A 22,237-nucleotide genomic window follows, 5' to 3' on the forward strand; every position below is an offset into this window, starting at 1 on the left:
TTGACATTCACTAATGACTAAATGGGTCCGCTACGAAACACGGACTATAATATGGACTGAAAAATGTATTTTTACATTTACTTCACAGCCATTATTTAACCTACGGCGTGTTTTATTTTATAAAACTGGCTTTAAAGACACAATTAGTCCAAAAAAATACAGGTCTACCACTTAACAAGAATTATAGTATAGAATATATTACAAATCAGTCGCACACAGCTAAGTTTTCCGGCACACCGTAGTTATCCATAACAACTTCCTATCAAGCGCACCAGTTAAGTGGTGGTTAGGTATTTTTAATCCCACGCGTATCATTCCCGTCACGACAGATATAAGAGCGTAGGTTAAAAATCCTTACAGTTCGTGCGATTCACGATGACGCGCAGATTTGTCAACAATACGATTCAAGGCACGTGTCTTCGTGAATGACTCGATCTATAGTCCTTGCACTCTGGCGTATCTTGACTATTCTTTTTGAATGAACTCGACTTTCAGTATAAACAGCAGTACAGCGTGTACAGACTACACAAATGTTAGTAGACCTAAGCATGTTAGATGCACCAAACACAAAATAGTCTTTATAAAACTTTTAATTACACATTTTATATGAACTAATTTTATATTCATAATTTAATTATTCAATATTTTAATAAATTACACTAAAAAGCTCCTTTTTTATAAAATCAAGCATAACATTTACAAACTAAATTTGCGCGAATTTTACAAGCATCGATTCTTATTACGTTAACAATATATTTTTTAAACATCAAGGTGGTACCTTTTCTTTGTTGATAGATTTCGTTTCTCACATGACGCAACATATCGACAATAAAGGGTTGATAGCTTTCGCAAGTCATGTGAATTAGTCGTAAATTGTTCAGTATGGCAAGGGTCCTACATTTTAAGTACCAATAAACATGTGTACTCAGATTATTATTTAATAAGGACTAGAATTTGATAACTTCACTAGCTACGTTAGTATTATTGAGTTGACTCAAGGACACAAGAATTTATAACTATTGGCACTGATTTAAAGGGGAAACGTGATACAATATTAAGATAAAGATTCAATTGCAGATTTTTCACTAATATTTGATAATAATAAAGGAGTATGGATTCTGATGTTCTAAAGTAAGTTAATTATTAAATAATGTAACTAAATTTATAATAGGAAACAATTTCTGAGCATGTGAAACTAATCCAACATAAAATTTACCTAGATTTTTTCTATACATTAGGTAACAGGCGCCAGCCGATTAATGTAGGTATCAACCACCACATAGTTTGACGGTTGCGGCCGTTCCGGCATTACGTTCCTGTAGAGTCGTTACATTGTTCTAGAGTCCAATGTATTCACAGTGTGAACATGTTAACTTCACACAAAGACTTCAATTAGTAAAGATCGCATTGACGATAGCCAGTAAAGGCATTAAAACCTTTGCAAATAAAATAATGGTGAGTGTCGATCGTTTCGAGTTATCAAAAAGCAAAAATCTAATCCGTGTACTTTATCGTTATACTTTGTTGCCAAGAATTATTGACTGTAGAAGAGGTGTAAGAAAAAAATCGTGTCCCGAGTTTGATAGCCTAACTAGACAGCGCTATACGGCGCAATGCCAGTTACCGCATAATGTAGGAAGCCGCACAGCGCTATCTATATTAGCTGTCAAATTCAAACCGGTTTGTCTTAGACTTTACACATCTTACACAATGAATGAATCTTGGCTTTATTCCTACAATGAAAGTATTACGTACGCGTGGTCTAGCGACGCGTGGCGGTCAGCAAATATTACGTGATCTTCATCTTCTTGCCGGTCTCCTCGAGCATGTCCTTGATCTTGGTGAGGGGCGAGCGCTTCTCGGAGGCCGCGGAGCCGTGCTTCGGCGTGATGTGGATGTGCAGCGGGTCGTGCAGCCGCGCTAGGTCCTTCTGTAGTTTGTCGATCTGCAAGGTGGACACCGACCGTTCTATTCACAGTAGGAAAAAAACCAGTAGAGTTACAGAATAAATAATAGTACTACGTACGGAAGGTTCACTCTATAACAAAATAACTGTTTAGGTACACCGAACATGCTCAAACGTTGCGCATTGGAGATATTATATACTTACATACTTATGTGTTGTCAGCATTTTTAAAATTGTTTCTGCAACCATCTGCGATGCAGTGTTTACTTGGTTTAGATATATTTCTATGCGACACCAGATCTGACGCAGACCGCGTGGCGCGGAGTGACACACGCCTGGTACTCTCTATCTATCCTAACTTTGTAGTGTCAAAGTCATATTTTCATAGTATAACATTTACGGTGGCACTCTGTAGCTCGCAAAGTCGGAGACAACTTGTACTAACGCTGTTTTTATATAACAAAAATTAAAAGTTTAAATAAACTCGTGTTTATTTTTGTTATCCTCTAACAGGGTTAAACGTAATATCAATAACATTTTGCTTGCTTACGCATACACATTACGCATATTTATCCTCGCTTTGTGAAAGGTTACGAGGTTGCTTACCTCATCTTTCAGATGATTGTACTGGTTGATATCCAATCCGACCTTTTTCGCCTTTTTGTGCAACGTCAGCAGGTGCTGCCTATCTTTCACGTCGGGCAATATGTATTCCTGAAATCAAAAAGGGAAAGCTAATAAATAAAGTGAGAAAAGCAAATCTTACTAAACTATGCAACTCCAACCTTATAATTATATAGAAAACAAGAGCGTTTGAATTCTAGTAAACAAATCAAATCAAGCGCGTGTTCGAATTACTTAAATTTAGAACGAATGCGGGAAGATAATTATCTTATTAATTAGTTTTCATCTTATTGGATCCTCACATGGCGTAAAATGAATCGTGTAACCACAAGTCGTTAAGAAGGTGGGCTTCAAAGATAATACTGCGAAGAGATAGATTGAAAATCTTCTGGAACTTGGCGATACTGTAGGAATCTAATTTAAACTTGGAAATGAAAATTATCTTTCCAGGGCCGCTGTCATGATATTGAAATGTTGGCGATTGATTAAGGCTTCTCTTCCAAAATTATTTGATTACCGCAAGAAGAGATTGCTGCATCTTTGCGGCGTTAACTTAAGATAATTAACATAAGATATGGGCGGTGTCAAAATATCAGAGAGAAATTTTAGAGGTCTATAACATGGTCGGCTCTTGTACCTATGGGCTAATAGTAATAGTCTACTTGAAGTTGATCAACTGGTAATAAATCCTTTAACCTTGGGCACTGATCAGTGCATTCGTATATTCGAATTAAATAAGCATGTTAATATTTAAGGTGGTCGTTTCAAGAGACGGCAGATAGCAATTTTTCGATAACAGCACACGAAAAGTATATAAACTTTAAGTAATGAACCAAGTTTCATACTTTAAAAATAACCGACCTGTTTCGTAAGCACGAAGTAAGCATAGGCGGCCATAGCCGTCCCGTAAGTGACGAAGTACGTGACGGGCTCCATGATGTCCCAGGAGTACTCCCACCACGTCAGGCGCGCGAGCACCCCGAACTGCACGCCCATGAGCCCGAGGCCGACCCACGTCAGCGCGGAGGTGCGGCGGCTGGTTTCCACTTCTAAGCTTAGCCGTTTCTGTAACGAGTCAAATGAATGTGTTATCAACCAACGTATTCACTTTTAGACTTTGTTACTTCTGTAGTAAGTAGAATATAATAAATGTCTCAATTAACGGATTTTTTAAATATAAGTAGGTAAACACCAACTTTTACGCATCAAGTAGACCTGCGGATAGCTGTCCCATTGGTGCGAGTTTCCCCTTTGGTACACACTTATAAGAATACCTGAACATTGATTCAGCTTTTTTGTTTGTGCGCTCTTACATATGCTTACAAAACATTAAGACAAAAACATTTGCGTGCGTCACCTACGGTACAAAGTACTCAGCGAAGAAGTATTCACGATTATTTACTGCTGCTTTTAATATGGTTTCCATAGACAAAAGGGTTACTTATCTCGCAAATGACTGAACAAGGCTTATACTTGTACAAATCCCGCAATGTTTCTTTGTATGAAGAATGAAAATTGTAAGAGTAACTAATCTGACATAAAATATGTTTATGGTGTCACCTCCTCAAGCGGCTGTATTTCCGCAGTAAGCTTCTCGAGCTGCGAACGGATTTCCCTCTCCTTACGAATCTGATGCTCGCGTACATTGAGCGTCTCGTACAGCTGATTGACCAGATTCCGCACGTCGCTCAGTCGCGTTATCTCCTCCGTGCTCAGGCGCTCCTGAAATATATTATCTATTTTATGAACACAGTCAACTTTAGTCTGATATTTTGGGCCTGGGCGAGGCTGAGGGCTGAGGATGCAAACCAGATAAAAGGAAAAAAAAGATTGTCTAATTAACGCTGTAGCCTGTACACATATATATGAGCTCTTGCATTTAATGCGTGCCGCTATGGTATCGTAGACCATACCGCGCACTGCGTCTTCAACAACACTGAAAATGTTTACAAAGTTATGGACAAAGGGTTATATTTATCAGAGAACAACGCCCGGGAAATGTTGAAGAACGGCAATAATGAATGAACTCGCAGTTGACAGAGACTAACTCAAAGCGAGAAACTGCTCCGTGCCCATCAATTGAGCAAACTCGCGACCCAATTATGTAAATGCGCCAAGTGGATTACCTCAATTCTCGCGAGCTGTAAAACTCCCATAAATGATTCACTCCCATTCGCAAATCTTTCCTCTCAATGCCAAAAATTTCGTCCATAAGCTAATGATCCTAATAAGACTTAGATTGATGGCCCAATTGCCAAAATTGGCGAGCGGTCGTGGAATGTACTTTGTAAATTGTTATTAAATTAAGTAGAATCTCGCCGAGCGGAAATTTAAAAATATATTTTGTCGAGTAATTCTGTTTTTGCAGAGCACGGTTCAGATAACTGTGGCGCGTTCTCGTTTACTTATGATTTATAGAGGTAATAAAATATCAGATTCACCGGCAAGTGAAAATGTTTTAAAGCTGGAGTGTGGTCAGAAACTAGAATGAAGGTACCGGTGACACAGTCCATTTATACCCTGTAGGACGTCCATTTTTGCTCATCAAGATATCATGGAAAATAGGAATAAACGGTTTACAGTTAAATTTTGATCTTAATAGATTGGAGAACTTTTCTTCCAATACAATAAAATGATCTTTGAATGAAACTGCGTAATGCGGATAAAAATGTTGCACAATCGGAATAGGACCAACCTCGAAATCACTTGCAACAGTCCTGAAACTTGGTATGTATATAAATCAAAGGCCCCTTTTTCATGGCCACACCAATTGACATTTGGGAACCTCGAGGAATCGCAGCCATCTTAGAAAATGTGTACCATCCTGGAGAAATTCGTGTTCTACTCTAAATCTACGTTCTCAATGAAAATATGATGTAAAGGCAACATTAAAGCTTATTAAATTCTACACAAAATAGTTCTTGATATTTTTGCGGAAAAAATACATCTTGTTATAGAAAATACAAGCTAAACCCAGATTAAGCGCTTATACCCTTTCAGGGGATATCTCTTAATAGCACCTTGTACGAATATGAATTACACTTAACTATACATTTGTACATGACCTATCCCAATATCAACATTTTACTCGACTGCGATTTAACCATAAAGTAGGGTTGTGGGTTTAACTAAATTGTTCTCACAAAAAATAGAGAACGGTAAGACAATTTCCTTATACTTTATATAGGTTCGGATTTCCCACGTTGCACTGGTTTATAAACACCTTTCATATGGTTATGATTGATGGATTATGTAAGCAAAAGGTGTCCAATAGAAAAGCCCCTGAAGTTATATCGTACGGGGGTGTACAATGTACACCCCCGTACGAGTGTGTTTTCTGCTTGAGTAAATTAGCGTCACGCCCTAACAACATATCGTGTATTTAAAACATAATTTTTAAGAAAAAAAAAAACCGACTTCAATTCAATGAGGGAGACCGGGCGAAAGAAAGATGATTGTTAATTTTGGGTTTCATAAAATGAAATTAAAAAGAGAGCTATCTAGGCTTAATTATGTAGAAAAGGAGGTAACATGTTTTTTTTGTCACTGCACCCACCTTGACACATTTCAGATTTGCCCTATGGTTGACTGGTAAAATACCCGCAATAGGGTATTCGACTGTGTTTAAAATTAATTATTTCACGCCATGCATGAAATAAAGCACCAGATAATTAGTAAAAAAAAACGAAATAGGATAGAAATATAAAGATGTGCCTTGAAAACCTAACTGCTTGGCAAATATACAAAGAGAACAAATTGCCAAACATGAACTATGCATCGTTAAAGAGTTCCGTTCTGTTCATCATCAGCAGTTCCACTTCATCAAATGTCACTTCTATAAATGTAAATACTTGATTTGTTAATGAAAATACCAAGATCACTATATAAGATGCCTTTAATGAGTTCCCTCGATTCCTCATAGACCCCATCATCAGAACTGAGTTTTGACAAAAACGGGACCAATCTGTATGTATATAAATTCAAACAAAACAAATAACTTTCAAAATCGGTTCAGAAATAACGGAGTTATGGAGTAACAAACATTTCTTCTTCTTCTTCTTCCTGCCCTCATCCCAGTTTATCTGGTGTCGGGTCTCCTTGTACATCGGCGCCAGGATAATCAATCCTGGGTTGTCGTTGGTGTAAGTTTCTGGGCTTTTAAATCTTTTTGCACAGTTGACCACCAGGTGGCTGGTCGTCTGCCTCTTCCTCTAGATTGTGTACTGATGTAGAGTATAGTTTTCACAACACACATTTAAAAACACAAAACAAAAAAAAAACATACAACCGCATTGATAACCTCCTCCTTTTGAAATCTTGAAATCTTTATTGTTCTTGATGCTATCTATGTCTTGATGATGTCTGCTGTATGTACAAGCCTTGATATGTGTTCCTCCATTTCACCATTATACACTGATTCATTTAACCATTATCGCTTTTAACCGCTATATGTAATATCCGCTTTAGATTGATAAGCATAGTACGAAACTGACGAAACTACAAAATATGGGTTAAGTTTAGGAAAGCCCGAAGAGGTGTACACTAAGGGGTATGTTTGCGCAAACATTATAAAGTTATTTGAATATGCTAATTTCGTTCGCAAGCAGACTGGCGGTGCAGTCATCCCCGGCTGCTGTTAAACAACTTTATATTGACATCAAAGACAATTCAGACCAATTGCGAACTTTGTGACTCGCTCGGCGCATGACATCTTCCAGCAGTCATTAAAGACACAGCCTAGTAGTAGACATAACGAGATTCATGTAAATTACATTATTAGGTGAGAAATAAATTAAGGTATACTACAAATATATGATTATATAGGGTAGTAGAAAACATTCTACATTTTCAGCCTGAACATTGGACCCGCCGAAATTATGCAGATGAAGGTCTAATAGACAGATTATGAATAAAGGTACTCAAATATAAAGAACAGTAATTTTAGGAGAACTTCTTTAAAATTTGACTAAATTTTCCGTTCAGATGGTAAGATTTTTATTTTCAAGCTGAAAATCAGGCCCGCAGAAAGAGAACATTACTCACGCAGTCTTAAGCCTGAAATTACAGATTATGAATAAAGGCATTCCAGGCCATAAGGCGGACCAAAGTGCTGTCATTTCATAAGTCCCAAGTATAAAATTTGATTAAATTTTCAGTGAAGCTCGCGCGGTGGCCGTGTGAAAGCAGCCATCCATTTTTTAAGGCGTTCGGTGTTGTGGCGCCGTGCATATTTGATACCCGCGTTAATTGGCGACTGACGCGACATTAAGCCTCCCGCTGAGTGGCTTAAAATGGATACCGGGCTTCAATCTGTAAAATAAGACCAGCAAAATTGCTTTTAGAAACATTAGGTCGTTATAATTTTAAATTTAACATTAGAATATTTGGCCTTAGGCCATGTTTAGAGGGACACGCTCTAACGCAGCGTGGGGGTATCTATTGTTTTCCATAAAGTTATAAGTTTGTTTGTCAGCATTTTCGTTAGCCATAATTTGGTTTTCTCAGAAACGCGTAATTTTTCAGGATTGCCATAAAACAAACCTAACCTAACCTAACCTAACCTCTCTATAGCAGAACCTAAGGAAATTAACGGTTTCAGAATTATGACTAATGATAACATGACTACGAGTATCATTACATTATGACTTTCAATAATAATGCCAAACAAAGGGATCCGGCAGCGTGGCGTTAAGGTGCAGGAGGTTAAGAAAACGGAAGTTTTAAAAAAGTAGTAGCTTTTTTTGGATCACAATACGGCTGTCATAAATTTAATTAGCAATCTTAGGCCTTTGTCGACGCCCTGAGGGGGAGCTGGGAGAGGTTTATCGATTCGAATCCTGAGTTTTTGACTTTCACTCGATAGAAAAACATCACGAACATAGGTCTAAAATGTACTTTGAGATAACATAATATTTTTATTTAAACAAACAAAAATTTAAAATGAATAAACATGATATCCGCGCTCCCGGGCACGGACTTCCATCTCGCTCACGCTTGCGCTCAGTGAGATTGAGAGAGCACGAATCTACTGGGCCTTAAGATAAGAAGCATGTCGCGTTTTCTTCTCACTTTTTCTCAAGCAACGTTGTCAACGTAATACATTAACACAAAAGGCGTATTTCTCTCAATTTACATGTATTTGCATACCCGCGCCTTGACTAATGAATACTTCTTCAATTCGCACGTAATCGCGTTATTGCCAATTTCCACGTACAGGCGGCAAGCTTTTAATAATGAAATGACTAGGGTATGTTGTCAACTGACGTCATCTTTAACCTTCGTTTTCATTGTGAATCAACCGAAGTTCAGAGACTGATTTTAAAAGCGATTTTTTTATAAACATATATTATTTGCTGCGTCTCTTTTACTGTGAATCAAAAATCCATTGATTTTATAAGGTGTGCAGTCTAATATAAAAGTTTAACAGCTCAAGAAGATGGAGTTTTACGGCGCCATATACAATTTTTGGTCAGTGAATTATCAAGCACCATATTTTAGCAACCAGAGTAACTACATCATGTACAGAGCCGTACAGCGTCATTTACACTAACTTTCAAAATTAAAGCACACACATAACACTGAAAGAATCTTTAGTCTGTACCTATGCCAAAGTAGTGTGACAACTGCTAGGAAAGACCAATTACCGGATGTGGTACTTATTTCATACAGATTGAACTAAATAATGTGTAGGTACTTCATTATGTTTAGTACGAGTAGTAAGAAAAATAACGGTTTGTAGAAAAAAAGTAGGATATCTTGCAATTTTTAGAAGACACTTAAATAATGGAATCCGGGATTAAAATTAACAAACTAATATTAAATAAAGCTAAAAGGCATCTGAAATAGGTACTTTGCTCCTTTTCACGAAACCTACATATTAGTGTAAAAGAGTTAAAACTTTAAAACATAACAATATTAAATACCGAACTAAAGTAAGTTTTTTTTTCCTTAGAAAAAAGGTAAACAATCTTGCGGTGACTTTTTATTGAAAATTATTAAAAACCGCTTTAAAAAAAATTGTTTACATTACTTATGAAAGCAATAGACTTTATATAATCATATATGATTTATAATTGTTACATATTTGCTGTGACTTATTTTGTAATGCTAGAAGAAACGAACTATAGTCAATCCTATATGACTGAAAGAGGATTGGGTGTCGCATAGAAACTTGCCTATTCATAGAAAACATTCAAACAGGGTCAAGTTGAATAAACAACGACAGGTGTCTGTAATAAAGCGGCCCGCAATTTCAAATCCAATTTCAAATCATTCCTAGTCTAATCTGACTCGAAGTAACCATGTTTAAGTCTAGAGCAAATAATTTGATGAATAATAGATGAGCCTTTATATTAGGCACCTAGAATTTACGATAGGACTAGTAGTGATTGATGGTCAGATATTAAAATGATATAGACTGGAATATGCACAAGACGGTTGTCAGAACGTCGGCATGAAATTAGGAGAGGGTGAAAACAATGTATGTCACCGGAATTACAACCATGAGTGTAAAAACAACAGAAAAAAAGAGTAAATAAATATTTGATGGGGCACAACAAAATTAAAATCGTGTACAATGTAAAAAGGTTGTGTAAACAATAGCACCACCAGGCTGTTTTGCGATTAGCGACATCAACAATTATTTAGGAATCTTTAAATTAAATGTTTTTAAATTTTGATGGATACAATTCTTCTTTCTTTTGTGCCGTGTGTTCTTGAATCCATGGTATCTAATTATTTATTGTTAGATCACCTGTTTTGGGTTGTTTAGACTAAAATATATGTGGTGGTACCTAAATCAAACATCTTTAATCCTAGGTATCTGATATCATTGATATCAACAAGTGAAGTAGGTGCCTAATTCATCATAATACCTAATTAATAATAGTAATGCCGTTGAACATGCCGCCACATACTACTTATGAATATCACTAATGAACTACGATTTGAAGCTCGCGGTTAACCCACGTTTACTTGCGCATCAGTATATTACATCCTAGTTACGAATACGTCCCTTTGGAAACTTAACAGAACTAATTAGCCTAGTTGTTACTTTGTCACCAACACAGCTTATAAAGCAGTGTTTGTATAGAATACGTAGTCTAAAATGGTGAGCTCATCTGCAGCCAATGCGTTATAATTTGATATGCAAAATAAAGAAAACGTAAACAGCATAATTCAGCCTACACTATTATGTATTAATGGGACTAATCTTGACTCTTAAATCGGTAAGAGAGAAATAAAAACAAGATAACGCGGAAGAAAATTGCAATTCATGTTTATGTAGGAATTTATTAAAGGCTTTTTTATGCCGGCAAACTCAATACCGTCGACAAGGAAAATTAAATAAAATTTCAGCTCCAGATTGGACACGTGGAGAAAAATGTTAACAGAAATTATCCTACAATAGCGTTAAGGCCCGGTAGTTTCGTGTATATACTTATATCATTCTCACTGAGCGTAAGCGTGGGCGAGATGGATGTGCGTGCTCGGGACCGCGGATATCATGTTTATGAATTTTAATTTGTTGTAAGTTTTAAAAAAGAATAAAGTAATCACCGAGTTCTCTCAAAAATAAAATTTCTCATTTTTATAAGCAATTTTTCATGTTTTTCCCTTTGTGCATAAATTGTTACAAATTACTATATTATGTTGGTGTTTTTTTTTTTGTATCGAAAGTCAAAAAATCAGGATTCGAATCGCTGAAGTCCCTAGAGAATATCCTCCAGATTGCTAATTAAATTTTTGGCAACCGTATTACGAAAAAGCGGTATGGTTTTTCAAAAACTCCGCTCTCTAAACCTACGACACCTTAAGTCTTTATTTAGTTTCGATCGATCGAAGAATTGTTAGGTATAGTCGTAGCAAGCAGGTAGGAAGAAGTAACACTGTCAGTTGCATTTAGAATGGCAGTGACAGGGTGGCAAGTGGACTTTTTTTTACTAGCTTTTATTTTTTTCATCTGTCTCGTTTTCTGTTTGTTTGTGTGTCTGTAACCAAATCTTGCTGGTTTCCGATTGAGCTGAAAATTGCATACTTATGTAAGTCGGGTGACAATGCAGTATCATGGTACCATCGAGCTGATCTGATGATGGAGACAGAACGTAGCTATAGGAACTCTGTGATAAAACGCAACCTAATTGTGTTTGGAATTGTTAGAATGGTCTCAATGGGTAATGAGTAATACTAGTATTAGTTATAATCTGTCAGTTTTTCTAAGATCAAGAGGTTCAGCAGGTACGCCATAGTAAATGTATGGCGAAATTGATCTTAGAAAAGAAAAAGAAAAGTACAGACAACGAATAAAGCTTGTTAGAAACTTTAATTTAGTAAATATACGCCAAAGTATCAGTTGTAAATAGTCTGAAAATAATCTATAATAACTGCAGTGCGAATTATCTCCGCTGCTGAATACTTTATAATATCTCAGGACTCGTAGAGTTTGATCAAAGTTTGGCCATAACTTTTGAATTGGATTATATTTTAGTTCACATTTTCTTCACTTCTTATAATTTTCTGTACCTACTATTAACTTTCGAGCTACTATTTAAGAAATTTAAGAAAAAAATACTTATAAAAGTGTGACGTGTGATAAAAAATAGGGGAGGCTTTGTCAAACAGCGGCACAGAAAGTACCTAAGCTATCAATAAAAAAAGTTTTTACATTCCGACACGCTGAATTTTTATGTTGATTAATGATATAAGGGTCATGCACAGCAATTAAGTTCATATCTCTCCTGTGAATACAAGTAGCCAATGTTATGGGAAATTTTTTGGTTGAACCCTCATCCGCATAAACGGGTACCACTTTCCTTTCTTTATTGATCTTTAGAATAAAATAATTACACTTACTCGAGAAAGATCTTATTTCATGCAGTTGTACTTGAAGGACAAATGCCTATATTGATCCCGCGGGAGTTACGGATTGTGAAAAAACTTATAAGTCACGAGTTGAGTTATAGCTTTTTTAAATTGTCACTAATTCATACGAACCAAGTAGGTATATCAGTTTTACTTTTCAAATACTGACGTTTATAAATTATTATTTTTGTGTATGTTTATAAACATTTAATTTGATATTTTTACAAAACTTTCAATCGTGGCTGCATGACTTATTTACCCCCCCCCCCCCCCCCTCTCGTTGCGCAATGTACTATACTGTCAATACTTTTAGGAATGCACACAACAAGTTATCTATTTCATTTGTAAACACAAGCAGTTATCTATCTATTTCATTTGTTTAAAGCGTGAAAATAACTATTACTTAACAATTTTCTGGGTCTAATACTCACACGACTAGTTGCACAAGCTTTGAACTGCTTAAACCGCTCTTTCATTATGATTCCAAAGTGGAATGCTAACAAGAACACTAAGCCTAATGGGATTACCAGTGGTTACCACGACCGTGCTAAAACTCATTGGTTCATAGTCTTCGACGTTCATTTACTGGACGAAAACAAACTTGTTTTTAGGGTTCCGTAGCCAAATGGCAAAAAACGGAACCCTAGATTCGTCATGTCCGTCTGTCTGCCCGTTTATGTCACAGCCACTTTTTTTCCGAAACTATAAGAGCTATACTGTTCAAACTTGGTAAGTAGATGTATTCTATGAACCGCATTAAGATTTTTACATAAAAATAGAAAAACAATAAATTTTGGGGGTTCCCCATACTTAGAACTGAAACTCAAAAAATCTTTTTTCATCAAACCCATACGTCTTCAAAAATGATATCGAGGTTTCTAATATCATTTTTTTCTAAACTAAATAGTTTGCGCGAGAGACATTTCCAAAGTGGTAAAATGTCCCCCCCCCCCCCTGTAACTTCTAAAATAACAGAATGAAAAATCAAAAAAAAAAAAATATGATATACATTACCATGCAAACTTCCACCGAAAATTGGTTTGAATGAGATCTAGTAAGTAGTTTTTTTTAATACGACATAAAATAAAAATAAAGACTTTTTTCATCAAACCCATACGTGTGGGGTATCTTAGGGATAGGTCTTCAAAAATGATATTTAGGTTTCTAATACCATTTTTTTTTTCTAAACTGAATAGTTTGCGCGAGAGACACTTCCAAAGTGGTAAAATGTGTCCCCCCCCCCTGTAACTTCTAAAATAACAGAATGAAAAATATATGATATACATTACCATGCAAACTTCCACCGAAAATTGGTTTGAACGAGATCTAGTAAGTAGTTAAACTGTGTGACAGGGAAAATTATACATATCAATTAAACGCCCAACTGCGTTGAGAGCATACTATTACTACTAGAACGGAACTGCTGAAAGAAAACCATCTCCCATGATCAATAAACCTCAACGGGAACGAGCTAACAGTCATGCTAAAGTGGAGCCCAAACTATCGGAACGTATTAACCAACCAATCAAGTAATACCTCCGAAACGTACTATGATGCATGCATATCTGGGTGCACAAATTTTGGGCCATGCATTGTGATTGACACTGGTTGGTAATTTGGATGTCGAATCGAGTATTGAACGCCAATTCGTAAATGCATTTTGATTTAATTGGACTTGAATGGATTTGAAAAGGCCTACAGAATAGGTGAAGGGAATACCATAGCAAGTCAAATATAAAAATTGAAAATGAGTGTGAAATTTATTAAAAGTAAATAGAAGGTAACTTCATAGAAAGTTTGGAAATGGAATTTCAAAAGTGACTAAAAACAGCATTTGGAGTGAAGTTGTTCCAATAAAAAATAAAATAATTTGCATTGATATATCGCTCGAGCAACTTGTATAGCGGATCAAAGCAAAAAATATTTCGCTCACTATAACACAGGCTGTTCCTATTCTATATGCATTTTTAAATAGTTTTATTGTTTATTCATACAACACACAAGCTTACAGTTTACATACCAAAGCGCTTACATGTTAAATAATAATATTCAAAAGTATTGACAATATACACAAAAAGTTAAACATTACAAACTAGGTACAATCACTTTTAAAACATACATAGAGCTGTAGAAAACGAGCCTGGTGAGTCATAAAAGACATCTACATCAGGTTTTTGGATAGCTAAATCATTTCGGAGTGAGAGTGCCCGATTAGTGGTAGCATCTGAACGGAGTAGATATTATATTGACTTTCAGCAAGTTAATAAAACCAGATTATTTAACTAATACATTACGTACAGCATAACATTGTTGAAAAAATGTATAAAAATACCTACCTCTTGCGGTCATGGAAGCTCTGAGTACTATTGTATCTATTAATTGTGCGATAAACAAATTGTTTGTTGAATTTAGGTTTTCAAGCAACTTCAAAATCATGTTTGGCGGGTGCCCACATTTGTGCAACGCAATTACTGCGATACGATTCTCTTTTAGGCCCCAATTCAGTATTGACAGTTATTCAATGTTATTAAAAATAGCATCTTAACTTACTAAAGCGGAACTTAGTCTGACATCTGAGTTTACGCGAAATTCATTTTGTTTAAGTAAGTGTTTAGCATGTAGAGATTCGTCTGTAAGATTGAAATATGTAAGTGTTAGGTACGATAAATATAATTGCCTGACATGTGCCTGACTAAGGTTGATACAAACCAGATAAATTGGGTAAAGAGGCCAAACTAACTGTATTTTTTTATACCCATAACGTATTATCTCGGATATAAAAAGAGAGCTCAAGTTAGGTTAGGTTAAGAAGCCTAAATGGTGTTGCTCGGCTTCACCTGACTAGTATGTATCTGACCTGCGAGGGGCTCTTGACGTAGTACTCGGTGTCGTTGATGATGAGCCGAAAGTCGTTCTCGAGCAGTGACTCGACGGTGTCGCTGGACGCGATGCGCACGCGCTCGTCCGCCGCCAGCGCCGTGGCTCGCTCCACGCCGCGGTCTTCGGCTTTGACCTGGGGTGATACAAAACATGCCACTATTATTGTGTGGGTGTGTATTCGATTCATCTCGTTTTCCTCACTACAGCTCTTATTAGGACTAAAAGTCGATTTATAATAGTTGGCGCCAAATATTTATGAAAATATTGACAAATTAGCCGTTTGCCATGCCAATTAAAGGTTATTCACCTGATCCTGTGTCTGCGAGCAACACGTGTTGACATCAACAAAGGGCTACACACCTGTTCAAGAAGGTCGCCGACGGTCTGCGAGACGGGCCGCAGGGTGAAGCGGCATCGCTCGCGGCGCGACGGCAGCGGGACCGTGATCACGGGCAGCCCGCGCCGGTACGTCACCGTCACATCTGAAACAAACATGCCCTACGTTAATAACATAGGTTTATCCCACAAACTACATAAACTAACTTTGATGAAAATGTGGGTAAATCGACCAGTTAAAGATAAAAATGCACAAAGTATATTATGAGTAAAAATATAGAGAGATAATTTTTGGTCAGAATTCTGGTTAAACCTTAAATTGTAATCACTCTCTCATCAGTAGACACTAATCAGCATACATTCGGAATGGAACTGCAGCTATTTCTGCCAATGGCAGACCGTGAATCAAAACGTTCACAAAAAGGCTGGCAAATAGCCGAGGGAAAACTACGAGCGATCTTCTGCATTATTTCGCAGTTTTTACTGAAACTAGTGTTGCAGACGCAGATAAGGTCGCCTAAACGCCATGATTATATGCGTAGGTACAATGGCTAAATAACATTATGAAAGATACTTAAAGTAGTGCACCGACAGTAGGCGAACATAACGCGCCTTTTTCCTGCGTGACATAGTAATACTCGTAAAAGAATCTATCACTAAAAATCTTGCAGATCCTGTACCAAAAATTATTAATAATTGTAGAGTAAGAACACACTATATGTAAGTACGGGTGAGGGTGGCTAAAGGCAAGATTCTGTATTGATTCTGATGTCTGATAAACACGATGGCCCAACTATTACAAGAATATTGACTGCAAAAGAAGAATACCGTAATGGTTTGAGCTAAGGTACACGGCAGTATGAAAGACCCGAAGAATTTTAAATCCAGTATCAGTAAATAGTCACTAATTAATTAAGTTTAACATTAACTCCGCCTGCTGTCTTGCTTTGTCCATCGTCGCTCACAATACTGCTCACAAGCAAATTGTTTCATCAAGCCGCGAACGCACCCTGCTAGTCTCGCTCCACTTAGCGTACCTGCCAGTTTCTCCCGCCACTTATACTAATATACACCTTAACCGCTTGCAACAACCGCCATAAGCAGAATCACCCACTGATGGAACAAGGCAATTTTGAATGGAAACAATTAAAGATTTACGCTATTTGTGATGTGATAAGATACCGCCATACTGGTATGTGGTGAAACAGAGACATAAATGAGAAAGTTGTTGTACAGTCTGTCAATTAAATCTTTTATGAGGGGACAACGAAGACGATTACGAGTCTTACTTAGTAAACCTTACTCTTCTCTAATTAACATCAACTTTCAACAAGATGAAGCCATCTCCTGACTACATCTACGAACTTAAGAACTATTTTTTTTAATATACTTAAGTAGGTAAAACTATTCATGAAATACATTACTTAATTTTAAATTCTGGATTTAACTGACTGTGTGATGAAAGGAATATTAAACATACCTAAATAAAAAAAGCGATTGTAATTCGCACGAATCAACAATTTTTTACTTCCACATTTTGTACATTTGCTCGGTCACTTCCGATTTACATCTATTAATAACGCAACACACAACGAAACACGATTGTTGGCTTTACTAATGTCCATTCAAGAATGGAATTCCTACTATGATAAAAAAAAAAACCAGTTAGGGTCCAGTAGGTTCGTGTTCTTCTCTCTCTCTCTCTCTCTCTGAGCGTAAGCGTGAACGAGACGGATGTGCGTGTTCGAAACCGCGGATATCATTTTTTTGAGTTTTTTTTGTGTGTATATCACAATTATAATAATCAATCAAAAAAGTATTGCGGTACTCCCCCAAACATGATATTGCCGATTTTTAGAACTTTTAGAAGCAATTTTCAAATTTAGGTATAGCTTTTGTGCAACATTTGTTATAAAAGTGCATTGTACACCTACGAGTATGTTCTTGATTTTTTTTATATCGAACGAAAGTCAAAAACCCAGGATTCTAATCACTGAAGTCCCTCGAGACGAGAACGGCCTCAAGATTGCCAATTAAATTATTTGGCCGCCGTATTGTGATTTAAAAAGCGCTACTACTTTTCAAAAACTCCGCTCTCTGAACCTACTGCACCATAATTCTGATATAATATACTGTCTTGTGAATATGTAATATAATAAAACTTACTGTAATTAATATTTATTGGTATGATTATCATGGTTGTGGTAAGGATATTCAATCAACAGAATTTACCAGAAAGTCGAAATACGAACAATTGGTAAATCGGCATTAAATATTTCTGCACGAGTAGTATTGCAGTGTGCGAATGCCAACGCTCGAGGCGAGATGTTAGCACTAAACAGTAAACACCAATCTCTGGCATGTGTCAGGAAATAGTGAAATATTTTTGTATTGGGAAACAAACCCGTGTATAAACTGAATAGAAAAATTTTGCTTGTAAACAAACAAAACTACGAAGTGCCCTGTTACACAAAAAATACGATTTAAATGTTTACGATTCGACGGTTAAGAGCTCGGTTATCCATACAAATGTAGTTACGCTCTCATTTTAAAACGACTAGCTAGATTGATCTGAAACTTTGTACTTACATTAAGATAAGGTATATCTATGCTTGTAATGAGTTTATGTAGCTTTAAATACTATAGTTAAAAAAATACAGCGAAAGTACAAACCTTGTTTTTGCTCTTTTTTGTTTGTGTTATAAGCTGGAGCTATACATATAAACTAATTACAGGCATAGATATACCTCATGTCATTGTACGTGCAAAGTGTCAAGTTGCAATCCATAACCCAATTTTAAAATGAGAACCCGTTTGTATGGAAAGGTGAAATTCAACCGAGCTTGGAATAAACGTTAGTCCCGTTTGATAGAATTGACGCTGTCAATTATTCATTAGAAATTAGAAAATAAGTGCATACTTATTTAGCTTATTCTATTACCATTATAAGTAAATGCTATAATAGTAGGGCACTACACCTAAAAATAAAAATACTGATAAACCATAATATAGCCTACAAGTTTTTTGTCCGTTAGTACTGCTGACCGTCCCTAGTAGCGTTACATTAGGGGACTTTGGGACTACATCACTAAAAGCCTGTGCCATGGCCTTGCTTGCTATAGATCGCGCGCGCGGCGAACGCAACGAAGGCGCACAAGTGGGGAGATCACGCTGTAATTGCCCTGTCACTTTCCTAATTATCATCGCACGTTTCTCCGCAATCTTTGATTGATAATTAACACATACTTTGTTACTTTTTCATATTATTGCAACGATGGCAACGGCAGATTTGATGTTCTTACTTTTTTAACATCTGATGGAGTGCAAATGTCTATTAAGACAGACACGATGTACGCGAATGATTTGCGGTCGTATGCCAGTTGAACACGAGATCTAAATTAGTAGTTTCATGCACGCAAAATATACATAATGTTACATTAACTTTATCTTACTTATAACATATGGTATATTTTCATAAATATATTATACATATATTTTAATAAATGGTCATTTGAAATCGCAAGCAATAATATATCAATGGTTCCATCTGTCAGCTGTCGAGTATCGTCCAGTTTATTCTCCTTCGGAATTCGCGTGAAAGGGTAAAAGAAAATATCGAATGGCAGTGATTAATGTTATTACATCTGTGAGAATACCAATTTCGTATTATATTCATATTTATGTACCAATGTCTAACTTTGGAAAATATATCAACATATTCAAATGCAAAATCAAACAAACATTCCATGTCAGGGTATGCGTCAATGATACTCGAGTTGGACTTCAAGACTGTTTATTAATAATCTAGGGTGGGTGCACAATTCTCAACTACCGACATCTTCCTTCTTAAAATCAAAAATAAGAAAACAACATCCTTAAAAGAAGCATGCATTACCGTAATTCTATTAACCTAGTACTTTAAACAAACCTATGCTTTTCCATAGATTGTAAAGAACCTATACAATAATATTAGTTATTTAGATAACATTTGTATATTATATAATTCTTTGTTTTTACTAAATACATTATTCTACTTTTACAATTTTAACTAATAAAATAAGTATTTATTGAATTTGAACATTATTTAGGTACCTACTTGTTTTTATGAAGTACATATCTTATTATTATTTTTAATTGTTCATACTTTTTTAACTTTCTAACATATTTATTTTCTTTATACAATATTAAATGCGTTTTAGTTTATAATATTTGTTTATTATTAGGTACTATCTTTTTTTTTACATAATGTATGCATACCTAAATAAACATTAAATATAATATTTTACTTAAATTTATCGAAATTGACAAATTAATCTACTAAACGATTATCTTAGTATATTTGAGTATTCATTTTTACTTATTTTAACAACCTATTAGGCAGGCAGGTCTCCAACAGGCAGGTATACTTGAATTCCAGTTATATACTCCAATTGCCCCATCTATTGGGAGGTATCACTGTCCTGCCGGAACGAGTTACATAAGAATCAGTTTGGTTTGTGTTTACATTAACAATATTTGAATTGGGAACCGAAGTTGATGTGAATTGCATTTGCGGCGGAAGAATGTGGTCGTAATCGAACCCATACTCCGGATCGGTTTCCGGACGGTGCGGGGAGTCCGGTATGATGTGACGTCTATTCCGTATTATTTTATTACCGTTTCCCATTAATATTTGATATGACCGATCTCTTAAAATTTTACTAACCGTTCCGCTTATCCAAATGCTGTTATTGTCATGCCTTACCTTTACTTTTTGCCCTACTTTTAAGGGAGATAAGTTTTTTGCGTTTATGTCGTAATACATTTTATATTTATTTTGACGGTCAATGAATCTGTTCCTAACGCTGTGATTAACTGTCGCATCTAAGACTGTTTCGCGTAGTGGTAGAATGCTACGTAATTTTCTATTTTGAAGTAATTCTGCCGGAGAGGGTAAGTATTCGCTAATTGGTGTATTAAGATATTCTAGCAAGGCTAGGCGAAAATCGGTCGACGTATAGGTGCATTTTTTTATAATATTTTTTATTACCTGAATGCTGCGTTCTGATTGTCCATTGGACTGGGCATAGTGAGGAGAAGAGCGTACGTGATTAAATTGCCATTCATTTGCAAAATTACTAAATTCACGTGAAACAAATTGAGGTCCTCCGTCGGACATAATTATCTCGGGTATTCCGTGACTACTAAATATACATTTTAACTCATCTATTATCGCGTGAGAGAGTGTGCTACGCATTTCGCGTACCTCCACATATTTGGTATAGTAATCGACAATCAGTAAGTAATTTTTTCGATTGATATGAAATATGTCAATACCTATTTTAGACCATGGTCTCTTTGGTACTTCGTGTGGAATTAGTTTTTCTTTTGTGTTGTTTTTTCTAAATGTTAAACACGCTTGGCAATTTGATATAAAGTTTTTTAATTGATTGTTTATTTCGGGCCAAAACAATAACTCTCGCGCTCTTAACAAATACTTTTCAAGGTCAAAATGCGCATAATGTATCTTTTGAAGCATGTCACCGCGTAACTTTTTAGGTATTATTATTCGACATCCTTTCCATAATAATCCATTTCCTTCTGTTAAATCCTCTCTGTATTGCCAATACGGCTTCACAACATCTTCTACGTCTTTTTTTTCTTCTGGCCATCCTTTTCTAATATACTTTCTTAACAGCTGCATCTCACTATCACTATCTGTTTCTTTTTGTAGTATTAAATAGTGCGTATCAGTTAGCTCATTGTATGCACACACTGTGTGCACCGCCTCTGTAAGTTCGTCTTGCAGGTCATGATGATCACTGGAAGAGGCCGCGGGCGGCTCGTAGGCGCGCGATAAAGCGTCCGCGATATGCAACTGCTTGCCTGGTTTGTAAACCAGCTGAAATGAATATGGTTGGAGCCTTAATAGCATGCGCTGTAATCTTGGTGGGGCATCCACAATCGGTTTTTTTTATTATACTCAACAGGGGCTTATGGTCAGTTTCAATCGTTATATCTGAGCGCCCATAAATATAACCATAAAACTTCTCACATGCGTATACGCATGCATATAACTCTTTCTCTATTTGTGCGTATCTCTGCTCAGTTTTTGTAAGTGCCTTTGAGGCATAACACACGGGCAGACCATCTTGTAAAAGTACACATCCCAGGCCACTCTTACTCGCATCTACTGAAAGTTTTATGGGTTTAGACATACTGTAATATTGCTGCACTGGTTTTTCGGACAAACATTTTTTTATGTTATTCCATGTGTTTTCATGTCTCTCATTCCAATGCCACTCTATATCTTTCCGCAACAATTCTCTGAGTGGTTCGGTTTTATTAGAAAGATTAGGTATGAAATTACCCACGTACGTTGTTAGTCCTAACAAACGTTCAACGTCCTTACTGTTCTGTGGCCTAGGCATATTAATAATAGCCGAGATATGACTATCATCTGGGTATAGACCTTTCCTCGTAATTTTATGTCCTAAGTATTTAATTTCCTCAAGACCAAATTTACACTTAGCAAAATTTAATTTTAAATTAATTTTACGACATCTCTCTAATACCTGTCTCAACCTCTCATCATGCTCAGATTTCGTTTTTGCAAAGACTAAAATGTCATCTACATACATACAAACTCCT

At 36.2% G+C, this 22,237-nt stretch overlaps 1 protein-coding gene across 2 annotated transcripts in view; it reads right to left on the reverse strand.

Annotated features, from left to right (window-relative positions):
* Positions 1 to 572: 572 nt before the first annotated feature.
* Positions 573 to 22,237, reverse strand: part of LOC133519833 (calcium uniporter protein, mitochondrial) — a 151,342-nt gene continuing 129,677 nt past the window's right edge. Inside the window, exons 3-8 of one of the 2 annotated variants that reach the window (XM_061853957.1) lie at positions 15,632 to 15,753; positions 15,249 to 15,404; positions 4,091 to 4,252; positions 3,392 to 3,595; positions 2,513 to 2,620; positions 573 to 1,945 (exon numbers count right to left, since the gene is read on the reverse strand). In XM_061853957.1, the coding sequence (XP_061709941.1) occupies positions 1,790 to 1,945; positions 2,513 to 2,620; positions 3,392 to 3,595; positions 4,091 to 4,252; positions 15,249 to 15,404; positions 15,632 to 15,753 (908 nt within the window). In that variant the 3' untranslated portion in view covers positions 573 to 1,789. Of the gene's footprint in view, positions 1,969 to 2,512; positions 2,621 to 3,391; positions 3,596 to 4,090; positions 4,253 to 15,248; positions 15,405 to 15,631; positions 15,754 to 22,237 lie in introns of both variants that reach the window. The other variant, XM_061853958.1, reaches the window with a different exon arrangement.

The sequence above is a fragment of the Cydia pomonella genome, chromosome 7 (genome assembly GCF_033807575.1).
Source record: "Cydia pomonella isolate Wapato2018A chromosome 7, ilCydPomo1, whole genome shotgun sequence".
Taxonomy (NCBI): Eukaryota; Metazoa; Arthropoda; class Insecta; order Lepidoptera; family Tortricidae; genus Cydia; species Cydia pomonella.